This window comes from Lipotes vexillifer, unplaced genomic scaffold (assembly GCF_000442215.2).
Source record: "Lipotes vexillifer unplaced genomic scaffold, Lipotes_vexillifer_v1.1 scaffold77, whole genome shotgun sequence".
Lineage (NCBI taxonomy): Eukaryota > Metazoa > Chordata > Mammalia > Artiodactyla > Lipotidae > Lipotes > Lipotes vexillifer.
Genome location: NW_006792456.1, coordinates 1,875,154 through 1,887,940, shown reverse-complemented (window position 1 = coordinate 1,887,940; position 12,787 = coordinate 1,875,154). Strand labels below are relative to the sequence as shown.

The following is a 12,787-nucleotide window of genomic DNA, read 5'->3' as shown; positions in this document are numbered from 1 at the left end:
CCCATATTTTACAAAGAGTAAGAAGAAGAATTTGAACTTGAATATGAAGCTGTCCGATTCCAAGTTTACATTCTTTCCACTACAAAATAACATATATACATTCAGTTTAAAATTAGGAGGGGAAAACTTATGCTCTTTTATTCTATCTAACAGCAGCTCACTTTTACCATGTTCCATGATCAAGGCTGACATTCTGGTATGGCATAAGGGCTGAAAGCTGTTTTGATTAGTTGGGTATCTGTTGTTTGATTGGTGCCTATGCCATGCTGACCATTAAATATTTTGAATATCACACCTGACCATGACACAGAACTCTGAGTTTTCAATCAAATACTTACTCAGACACTTGAAATCATCTAAAACCACTTCGTATGACATATTCCATGCCTACAGGTATCCTGGGTCTAAGATGTAGAACTACTACTTCTGGGCAAAATTTGGCTATTCTCTCTCTAGATAAGAACATGCTGAAATTCCCAAGTTTTATAGTAGAAGATTAACATTTGCCATTTATGTATACCAAAGCATGGAGCACATCTTTGAGTCAGTAGTACAAAATTACTATACTCTAGGTTTTTGCCAGTGAAAACCTTGAAATGGCATCCTGACTTACTTGTTACAAGTCAGGCTTATAGCATTTGATATTTGGGAAATCAGTCTGACAGGATACTACTCACACCTTCCTCAGTTCTTGCTATTAAATTAGATCACCAGAAAGGAATATATTTAGACATTAACTTATGCACTTAGATAGAAATGCCTAAACTGAGATTTATACACTTAACATTCTTAGATTTTATTAAGATTCAATATACAGGAGGGATAAATTAGGAGTTTAGGAGTAGCATATACACACTATTATATATAAAATAGATAATCAGGGGCTTCCCTCGTGGTGCAGCGGTTAAGAATCCGCCTGCCAATGCAGGGAACACGGGTTCAATCCCTGGCCCGGGAAGATCCCACATGCCGCGGAGCAACTAAGCCCGTGCACCACAACTACTGAGCCTGCGCTCTAGAGCCCATGAGCCACAACTACTGAGCCTGCGTGCTGCGACTACTGAAGCCCGCGTGCCTAGAGCCCATGCTCCACAACAGGAGAAGCCACCTCAATAAGAAGCCCACGCACCGCAACGAAGAGTAACCCCCGCTCGCTGCAACTAGAGAAACCCCGCGGGCAGGGGTTTCTCTAGTTGCAGGGTAACTGCAACTGGGTAACAAAGACCCAGTGCAGCCAAAAATAAATAAATAAATAAAATAAAATAGATAATCAACAAGAACATACTATATAGCACAGGGAACTCTACTCAATATTCTGTAATAACCTATATGGGAAAAGAATGGATATGTGTATTGGGCTGGCCAAAAAGTTCATTCAGTTAATGAATACATTGTTCAACAAAGTTCTTGGCGAAAATGAAAAATGCCTTTTATTTTTACTTAAAACCGAATGAACTTTTTGGCCAATCCAATTTGCATAACTGAATCACTTTGCTGTACACCTGAAACTAACATAATATTGTAAATCAACTATACTCCAAAATAAAATTAAAATTAAATAAAAAAGAAAAAGTTTTAAAAAGAAAAAATAAAGTACACAGGAGTTTTAGAAAGATTCAATATACAAAATGACCATATAAAAAAAGGAAGCAATGGTGTAAATATTTCAAGGACAAATCTAAACATCATCATAACAAAAGAAGCATGATATATTTCTGAGAACTTCATACTCCAGATTTATTTATAAGTCAGTTATACCAAAATCAGTTTGCCTAACTGATATATATAAAATGTTGTACAGGCTCCCTCAACTGGTTAAGATGGAGAACTACCAAAAAACATGCTGCATCAAGTTGACTGTATAATCGTCTTCAGAAATTTCTGTAACCCCAGCTTGAGATCGAAGAACAGACATGATGTCATTAGATAATTTGTCAAAGCCATTCTGTAAACATATATTTGCTAATTCTTGCCACTTTTCTAGGGAGCAAAATGGATCATTTATCATAAGATGTTCAACTGCATCTGAGGAAATAAAAATACAATATTATAATATATTATAAGTTATTATTATAACTTATAGCAATTTGATAATCCATACTTAGCAATTCTTCAAAAATAAAGAGATATCATTTCAACTCCATTACTATTAGACCTGATCCTTTAAGTGTAACATGGAGTGCCTGGTCGAGCTCATAGCTGTACTGAAGTGTTAGTTCCTTCTCCTCCTCCTTTTTCATTAACCTTTTCATGCCTCAATTCAACTCTCCACCATTTCTCACATTACCTATTCCTCCACTCACCTCCTTGGTAAGGTCAGCAGATGCTGAAGGTTGAAAGGAAGGGAGTTCAGAAAGTGAAGAATGTGGACTCAGCCTTATTCACAGTCTATAAGGTATCACTAGGAGCTATCAAACAAATCTGATGGTCAAGTTTTCATGATCCTTCAAACACTTTTATAAATGCCCTGTAGTGCTAACCTAAGGGTTTAAAAAACTCTTTGGCAAAACCTCCATCCTATCTCTAGACAGAGACCTCTTAATGATGGGGCTTCTTTAACAAATATTTTTCTAAAGGAAGTAAAAGAAGGATTTTGTTTATTAAAGAAAACTAATGATATTATTTACTTTTGAAAATCAATTATAGTGACCCTCTTTGGAACTATTTATGGAACTCGTTTATCTACCACCTGCATTTCTTATAATACTTGATGAAAGAGGATCTCTATTCAGGTTATTGTAACCACTATTATTTTATTTCTACCATGACTACTATTTTTCTATCAAATAAAATATTTTAGTTGATATCTGTAATGAAAATTTCTAAATTATCTTTCCAACTATGTTCTCATGTAATTTACTATTCTTTCTTTGGCCCCACATGACAATGTAAAATTAGTTTGTCTGCTCAAGTTTCTATATTAAATCAGAGAAAGGAAAGAAAAAAATGAGATCTAATTAGTTATTCCCGATCCTACTCCAGAGTGAGGTTCAGAGTAAATAATATATGTAAATAATATTTTCATATATATTTGGTTTAGGAATAAAAAACATAAAGTTTATCTAAATAACATTTTTAAAATATATATATAAATTATTAAATATACACATATGTTAATATATATAAAGATTTTACTGTAGTCATAGCTATTATAATTATTATGATGTTATCCTCAAGCTTCAGAAAGAGTCTCTCTTCATTCTAATTCTCTCAACAAATATATACTATTGCCAACAGAATATTATTAACATGGTAATCTTTACATTTATAAACACCTAAAGTTAACTCTTGCCAAGAATAAACTCTTAGGAAGATAGAGTTAACTCAAACATAATAATCTTGAACCTTTCCCTAAATAACCCACTACTATTCTTTCACTACAAAATTTTACTTCACTTACCTTTCCCACCTTTATTTATTTCTTGAAGTAGCTTAACGCCAACTTTTTTCATATCTACAGAGAACAGGTGAAGTACAGCAAGACCAAAGGATAAATATGGTGGTTTCCCATTCCATTCTTTAGTGAGACACTGAATTAATTCAGTGTGGGGACATAACTTTATTAGCTGCATCAGGTCATCTGAAAGCAAAAATGGAAAACTGTGTCTCAACATCCTAATATGATACATCAACTAGAAACTGGGACTAGCTAATATCTATATTTGCCAATCAACTCTTCTTTTTCCAATCCTTCCAAAGCCCTCAATGAATTCAACATTACTATCTCCAATCCAAAAAAAAAAAAAAAAAAAAAATCATACTCAGCATCGCAGAAAACAAAGGAAAACTACCTAAACATAGTACCAGGAAAAAAAATTTATCAGAGAACAGTCTTGGAAAGAAATGTGGTATAAAAAAAGGACCAGGTTGACAATCAAGAATCCTGAATTCTAATCATAGCTCAATCAGTCACTTAATCTTTTGGACCTCAGTTTTTGCATCTTAAAGTGCTAGGATTAGTATCTCCACAATTTCTAAGCTCCCACCTAATACTACGTTATTTTTGTCTACATCTTGTTGCTTATTTGGGGGCCAGCTTCTACTGAGTATATCTTTCTTTCTGTGCCTTGCACAGAAAAGAGGCTCAGTCATTTTTCCTAAAAATATCAAGTATTTAGAAACCCAAATATGAAGATTTTAAGAAGCTGTCGGCTAGTTCGAGTAGCTAGAGGTTGAGCCATATGAAGTTGCCTACACTTGACCATTTTTTACTTCAAAGAAAAAGCAATTTCAGGGCTTCCCTGGTGGCGCAGTGGTTGAGGGTCCGCCTGCTGATGCAGGGGACACGGGTTCGTGCCCCGGTCCGGGAAGATCCCACATGGCGCAGAGCGGCTGGGCCCGTGAGCCATGGCCGCTGAGCCTGCGCGTCCGGAGCCTGTGCTCCGCAACGGGAGAGGCCAGAACAGTGAGAGGCCCGCGTACCGCAAAAAAAGAAAAAAAAAAAAAAACGCACACACACAAAAAAACACACACACAAAAAAACACACAAAAAAAGCAATTTCATATGGTTTAATCTACCAGTTAACCATCCAGATAATCTAAAGCTACAATCATGATTTATATTCTTAAATTTATAAACTTTGTCTTAACTTACTAAATTTTTTTAGGTAAAAATATTCTTCTTGGGCCACAACAGAGGTAATTTTCAGAATAATTTTTGAGAGCATTTCAAGAACTACGTGTAAACATACCTGCACTCTAAAAGGTAATACAAGGTAATCTAGTGTTTATTAAACACATATTTATTGTACTGTGAACTTACATATATTAAATTACTACACCTGATATTCAGTATAAGTCAGATATTATTATTCTCACATTACAAGTGAGGAAACAGGCTTAGAGAGGTTAATTTTCCCAGAATTAGACACACCGTCTAAAGAAGAACAGTTCATCTGACCCCCAAAGTCCATGACCTTCCAATCTGTGGTGCTGCTCCTCCAAAATAATAAATATGTATGTGTGTGTGCATCGTGTGTATGTATATATATACATGCATACACACACAAAGAGAGAGAGAGAGACAAGGACAGAGAAAGAGAAATGGTAAAAGATGAAGCAAGGAATAGCAGAATATAATTCTATATCAATGAAGTCAAATAATTTTTTAAAAATTTTCCCTAGAGAAGAGGTAGAAGTTTATGATTTGGGTCGCTCAATCTGGCCTCCACTAAGGTGAAGTTATTTATATAGGACAATCCTGTCTCCAACACTTCATAACTCATCCATCTCTCTCCATTTCATTCAATCAAGTATTCAAATACTCTTCTCCATTAATTGATTAACCAATATTTACTCCATTATGTACAAGATATGGTCTCTGACTAATTAGAAAGGACACAAGTTCAAATCCTATGAACTTACCCCTCTACTTACTTCAGAATGCATTTCCTTATTCCTTGGTTTGACATGTAATAATGATCATTATTTATCTTGTATGTTCTATTTTAATAAGGTTATAAGGGTCTATATATCAACCATGGTACTGTTTAACTCACAAATACCTAGATACTTAGAACAGTGGTTCTCAAAATATGGTCTAGGGTCCATAAAGTCAGAACTATATTCATAAAAATACTAAAGTTTGCCTTTTTTATTCTCCCTCTCTCACAAATATACAGTGGTGTTTTTCCAGAAGCTACATGACATATTACAGTAGACTGAATATAGGATCAGATATGGGAAGCCAGCTATCTTCTATTAAACCAGACATTACAGAGATTTACAAAAATGTAGAACAGTGTCATTCTTTTCCTTAAATTGTTTAGCTTTGGAAAAGTTACTTTTCATAAAAATATTTTACTTATGACAATACATAATTGGTTTATTGCTGTTGGTTGTTTTTGTTTTTGGCCTCGCAGCACAACTTGCGCTATCTTAGTTCCCCAACTAAGGATTATTAAACCTGCACCCTCAGCAGTGAAAGCACAGAGTCCTAACCACTGGACTACCAGGGAATTTCCTATTGTTGTTATTTTAAACGTGAAATTTTGCCACTTGCAGCAACATGGATGGACTTGGAGGGCATTTTGCTAAGTGAAATAAGTCAGACAAAGAAAGACAAATACTGTATGATCTCACTTAATATGTGGAATCTAAAAAAATAGACGCATCTGACTCACCTCACTCAGCTGCACCTGGGGAAGAGCCAGCAGACCAGCCTGCAGACTGATGTGACACTGCCCTGGCTGGAGACCCTGGTTATATCCCACAATAAGCTGAGAAGCCTGCCCTTGCTGGGATGGGCACTGCCGGCACTCCACACCACGGACGTCTCCTTCAATGAGCTGGCCTCGTCTCCTGACGCCCTGAATGGCCTGAGCCACCTCCAGGAGCTCTACCTGTGTGGCAACAGGCTGCTGACTCTGCCGCCCAACTCCTCTCCCACCCCCCCACCCCCCAGCTCCTGGCACCCACGCTCCAGCTGAAGAAGCTCAACCTGGCTGAAAACCAGTTGAGAATAGAACAAAACAGAAGCAGACTCACAGATATAGAGAACAAACTAGTCATTACCAGTGGGGAGAGGGAAAGGGGGAGGGACAATTTAGGGGTAGGAGATTAAAAGGTACCAACTATTAAGTATAAAGTAAGCTACAAGGATATATTGTACAACACAGGGAATATGGCCAATATTTTATAATAACTATAAATGGAGTATAACCCTTAAAAATTGTGAATCACTATATTGTACACCTGTAACATATAATATTGTACATCAACTATACTCCAAAAAAAATTTTTTTCTGGTTTAATTTCTTCTTTGTTAAAGTCTTTATTGAATTTGTTACAATATCGCTTCTGTCTTCTGTTTTGGTTTTTTTTTTGGCCGCAAGGCATGTGGGACCTTAGCTCCTGGACCAGGGATCGAACCCACACCCCCTGCATTGGAAGGCAAAGTCTTAACCACTCACCACCAGGGAAGTCCCTGGTTTAATTTCTAATAGGATAAATATCAATTGATAGAACCCACATAGACAAAAACTCTTTGGGATCTTCAATGCTTCTTAAAACTATGAAGGAGACCTGAGACCAGAAGGTTTCAGAGCCTCGGATCTAGAATAACCCAGTTTCTAGATTGTTTCTAGCCTCGGAGTCTAGAATTCCATATCTAGAATATAACCAGATAGGTACATTCACTTGTTTAATGATGATGGGGAAGGTGAACAAACAAATCATTTCAGGCTTTATTCTAGAAATCATTAGGGAGGAAAAACAAAGAGTTTTTCCTTCTAAAACAGATGCTCTATGAGTCAGATTTATGCTTTTGAAACAAAAGACTTTTTTAGGACTTCACCGTTTTTGTTCTGTTTCTTTGATTTGTAAATGTAAAGCTGACAGTCTAAATCTGAGAAAGACCATTTTCTTCTGAAACCAGAAAGTATTAACAAACTGAGTCTGTCCCCTGAGGCCAAGGATGATACTTTGGAAAGCTGTGGTTGTTTGTCATTAAAAAGTAAAATAAGCAGAGTAATTTTTCAAACATTGTTTCTACCTTTTAAGCTTAATTTTCCTCAGGTTATTATTATCTTATGATATTGTACTAAATAAATTCTGAGGATAAATATCAAGGTTCTAATTATATAGGAGAGTTAATATTTCTTATATCAGTACAATATACAGTTGTCCCTTGATATCCACAGGGTTTGGTTTCAGGACCCTCTGCAGATAGCAAAATCTGAGTATGCTCAAGTCTCTTATATAAAAAGTCTCATACAGAATGGCATAGTATTTTCATATAACCTACACACATCCTTCCATATACTTTAAATCATCTCTGGATTACCTAATACAATGTAAATAATATGTAAATAGTTGTAAATACAATGCAAATGTTATGTAAATAATTGCTGGTGCACAGCAAACACAAGTTTTGCTTTTTAGAACTTTCTGGAATTTTTTTTCCCTCAAATATTTTCAATCTGAAGTTCATTGAATCCATGGATGTGGAACCCATGAATATGGAGGGTTGACTGTATAATTATTTTACAGTGTAATGCACTACTAGAGGAACAGGATAATACGATAATGAGTCAAACATATTTCTGTATACTCATGCAAGGCAAATTTTGCAAGCAAAAAAAGAAACTTCACATTTCATTCAATAAAAATTCCAAGAGTAATTAAAACCTTTATTCCTTGACTAAAATAATTCTATGGAAAAATAATATTTAACACAGAAACTGAATCTGTATAAATTAGATAATATTAATAAAATATATAATTCATTCAACAAATATTGTGTCGTAACTACTCTGCCAGATTCTGTTCCATCGCTGTGTGTATATAGGCAAATTACTTACCTCTCTGTGCCTTAGTCTCTCTTTGGACACAGTTATTTTTCATCTATAAAATAGGGATGGGCTTCCCTGGTGGTGCAGTGGTTGAGAGTCCACCTGCCGATGCAGGGGACACGGGTTCGTGCCCCGGTCCGAGAAGATCCCACATGCCGCGGAGCGGCTGGGCCCGTGAGCCATGGCTGCTGAGCCTGCTCGTCCGGAGCCTGTGCTCCGCAATGGGAGAGGCCACAACAGTGAGAGGCCCGCGTACCGCAAAAAAAAAAAAAAAAAAGGGATAATAACAAACCTAGTTCATAGAGTTAACATAAGGATTAAGTGAGATAAGGCATGTAAAAGCTGAACTATAGCTATTATTACACTAATAATATCGGGCATGCTGTTACATAATGAATGAAAAAAATAACTCTAAAAAACAGATTCTAAGTAAAAGTCAATTTACTCTTTGAAAATGATCAGATTCGACGACCATAAAAGATTCTTTTTCCTGGAAATATGTGACCTAAAAGTGCTATATTTTGTTCCATTGTGCAATTTCTTAGAACTGGAGTACACAGCTTGAAAACTCAGGATTGACATAGGCCTGGGATATGGGGATATGTCAGGACTGCCTGTACATTAAGGCTACTGCTGAACTAGACTATAATAAGAGATCAGCTCATTCAACTAGGGTCACCCTAAGGTCCACAATTCTCTCAGATCACTGCCCAGCTGCAACCTAGGTGTTTCAAACTTTTTAAATCAACATTATTTCACTAATTCTTCATTTCTAATGCTTATATTATAGTTCAGAATGATATATATAAGTTCAGTTATTTTTAAAAAATCCTTTAAGTAGCATGGTCCAAATATCTGCAAGTTTACTAAATGTTTATGTACTGAAGAAATATAAAATGTATTTGAATGTCCACCATCAAAGTCAATCAGCTTCAGCTTACCTGTTTTCACTAAAAATTACAAAAGAAATCGACTTACCAGTATACACAAAACAAGCTTTATAATATATAAGTCCAAAATATTGCCTACCATCATGGGTGATCTTACAATTCAAGTCCAGAATTCGAATGTATACAAATAATAGGCTTTTTCACTTACCAGAACTAAAGTCCTTGAATTGTTGTATGTATTCCATGGCCCCTTGAATTTGACCCTGTTTACACAGGCAAAGAAGAGCTTTCTTGTGCAGGCCACATTCACTATAGATAATCTGAGCTAAAGCCAGACACTTGGCCTTGTTATAAGTATCCTGCTCCCCATAATCAAAAATCACATCCCCAGACTCCTCAGAAAATGTCAGCCTAGAGCAAGCAGATCAATAGGGCACATGTTAGTGAGCTCTTGATGAATGGATGAGAATGAAATATTTGAAAATTCAGCACAGTAGAACTGGATTTTCTATGGTCTATAAGGATTCCAAGTTAGCAGGCAACTGATGAAATTAAACATATCCAAGACTTAACAACAAGAACAAAACCAATCAGCATGTCTTCCTTTGGGGGAAGTAATTTTGGTGAAACTGAGCTCAACTTTTAAAAAAATCTACAAACAAGGTTAAAATTCTCCTGAAAAGATTGGTGGGATTTAAAATTTCAAGGTAAACAAAAATTCTCTCATAATTGAGGCTCTCAATGTTCTTAGCTGTTATGTAGATTCCAAAACCCTGTAGAATGTAAGAACTTATTAAATGTTGGTTAAAGATAGTGACAAAATCTTTAGCTCAAAATTACCAACAGATCTTGCAAGCATTTGTACTAAAACGAAAACAGAAAGTGCGACAGCAGTTGTTTTTTTTTTTAATTGTTATAGATTTGAAAGAAACAACGGGGGGAATAAAGGGGCTTGACTGTGTCTATTAGGAGAGACTGAAGAAACAGTTCTTTTGAGATGGCTCAAGTAAGTAGATTTCACTTTTCATCAATTTTAGTGCACCATCTTCATACACAATTGAAGGGAACCATCTGTGCTACTAACTCCACCTAGAAACTATCAGCATAAGCCAAAAAACATTTGGGTATCATTAAAGATATCACTTCTAATTACTGGCTGTACTGAAACTGGGCTTTATTGTTTGGGGGTTTTTTTGGCCATGTCATGCAGCATCCAGAATCTTAGTTCCCTGACCAGGGATCAAACCCGTGCTCCCTGCATTGGGAGCATGGAATCTTAACCACCAGACTGCCAGGGAAGTCCCATAATTATATTTTTAATTAATAGCTACAGAATAACAACAGTCACATAATATTAGTGTCTGTATACATGTAATAAAATGCCAATAACAATAAAATGAAATCCTGAAACTCCTACAAAATGTCTCTTTATTGAAAATTAAGTAGATAAAGCCCTCTGTGTTTGTTGGGGCAGGCAGCAGAGAGGTGGGTTTAAAAGCAAAAGGCAGCTCCTGCGTACAAATCAATTATTTAGGAAGCAATTCCCCGACTTCCACATCTTAATACCAAAGTATAAGTTTTGGTAGTTAAAGCCACAACGTTTCCTGAGACTGAACAAGTCATTATTTCAGTTGTTGTAGTGACTGCATTACTGGAGCAACATGAAAATACCAGTATCTTAGTATTTATTTCTTATTAATACCATTATTTCATTATTTTCAGTGGCCAGAGTTGAGACTAAGGTTGCTCTGCCTTCGTTTGTCACTTTCCAAAAGGACGATCAGAAGCAAAGAGTATGATTAAAAAGAAAATTATCCAAAAGGAGGAGGATCAAGCCCAGAAAGAATGGAATTGGCCCCGAAGGAAAAGCAGGCAGTGTGGCGGCGGGGGAGAGTGGGGTGAGGGGGGTCGGGGGGGTGAGAAAAACAAGGATTCTAGCCCTGGGGTAAGAGAGGTAGCAGTCAGACACCCAAAACAAGGTTTTGCCTTGTTTTCAGTCTGTAGCACTTTTTCAGTAGTAGTCATCCAATAATTTTTTTGAAAAAGTCCAGATTTTTGTTTTTATGAGTTCCTAATGGAGACCTGAAATGTATGAATAGGCATAAGCCATAGTTATCCAAAGCCTTCTAATTTTAGTGCATAGTTTTACCACACAGTTCCATCAAAGCTTAAGAAAAAATAAGAATGCTGCCAGAAGATTCAAATCTAATATTTTAAAATTAATCACTACCAATATGGTATGGAGTAAAGTTGTAATGATTTTTATAGTGTCTAAGGTATCTAAATAGAAGAAACCCAAAACATGGAAAATCCAAACAATATTAATTAGCTCATGAATGCTCTAGAGTTGAGTGGGTTAAATCTAATTGTCCTATTTAGAATAAAGACAGTTATGCTAAATGGTATGTCCAGAAAAATATAGAAATACAAATATGAATAATTCAGGAAAAATGTAGTGGTATTTTCCCACTTTATGCACTCAGGGAAATGCATAAGAGTTTAAATTCTTACAACTAAGAGGTAGAATGGGCCAAGCATATGGAAGGAAATTAATCTTGTCTGAAGTGTCTTTGCACTAGATAACAGGTGTGAGTAACGAACATGCACTTTCTGATGCTGTCCTCATGCCTGCACCATTTCCAGGGCTCCCTGACAAGTACTTTTTGTGGAGAGTGTAGAAGTGTGACCAGGCAGAGAAAGAAAGAAGGAGGCAAAGACTGAAAAGAGGGGTACACACATGAAGAAGTTTCCTAAAACAGGAATTACATGAACATAATTATTATTATGTGAATAATTAATTACTATGTGAACAGTAAGTGAAGGCATAACAAGACAGGGTGAGAGAAAGCTACTTTGCGCTGGGAAACAATAGTGAGATCAATCCAGGGCAGTTTTATGACTATCCAGAGCTGTGCAGGGAAATGATGAATTTGAAATGGGTAGCAGTAGGTAGTAGTATGCAAACTTGCCATTTTTGTTTGGGACATTTCTAAGTCATGGATTTGTTATTTAGGGAGTGCTTACATTTGTCCACCTACTCCCTTATGATACACTTCTTAAAGATGAGAACTGTACCTACTCTCTAATATGTATTCTATGTCCCTATGTACTTAGAGCCAAGAAAGCATAGCCCTTAGGCTGCAAAACAAGAAGGCCATGGCTACTAGAGAGATGACAGGGAGGCCTTTCGTCACTCTGCCTTCCAATACTCACAGCCCAACCCATGCCCACATAGACCCAGCAAAAGGAGCCGTTATCTATTTCCAGATTGATCTTCATAAGCTGGTAGACACAGTTTTGGTGCCTACTCAGGTCCCCTTTACTGTGCCAGTGCCCCTTCTCCAGCTGATTATTAACAGCTCATAGCTGCCCCTTCTCCAAAGAATTGCCCTCAGCTGACTGGAGCCACCTCACCTAGAAAGTTATGCTTATCTTTCAACCCCTTAGTAATCTAGAGCTGATGACTGACTAGTAAGGGATACAAAAAGCCAGTCCCATAAACAAGCGGTAACAACTTTGCAGTACGGCTTATGCTCCACAGCTCTCTCCTTATAATACTAATACTAGACTTCCCCTGAGTTCACATCCTTGCTTGGCTCTTTCCCT

At 36.6% G+C, this 12,787-nt stretch overlaps 1 protein-coding gene across 2 annotated transcripts in view; it reads right to left on the bottom strand.

Moving 5' to 3' along the window:
• Nucleotides 1-1,710: 1,710 nt before the first annotated feature.
• CLHC1 (clathrin heavy chain linker domain containing 1) overlaps nt 1,711-12,787 on the bottom strand; it is a 45,404-nt gene continuing 34,327 nt past the window's right edge. Inside the window, exons 9-11 of one of the 2 annotated variants that reach the window (XM_007465671.1) lie at nt 9,390-9,592; nt 3,401-3,580; nt 1,711-2,025 (exon numbers count right to left, since the gene is read on the bottom strand). In XM_007465671.1, the coding sequence (XP_007465733.1) occupies nt 1,829-2,025; nt 3,401-3,580; nt 9,390-9,592 (580 nt within the window). In that variant the 3' untranslated portion in view covers nt 1,711-1,828. The remainder of the gene's footprint in view (nt 2,026-3,400; nt 3,581-9,389; nt 9,593-12,787) is intronic. The other variant, XM_007465670.1, reaches the window with a different exon arrangement.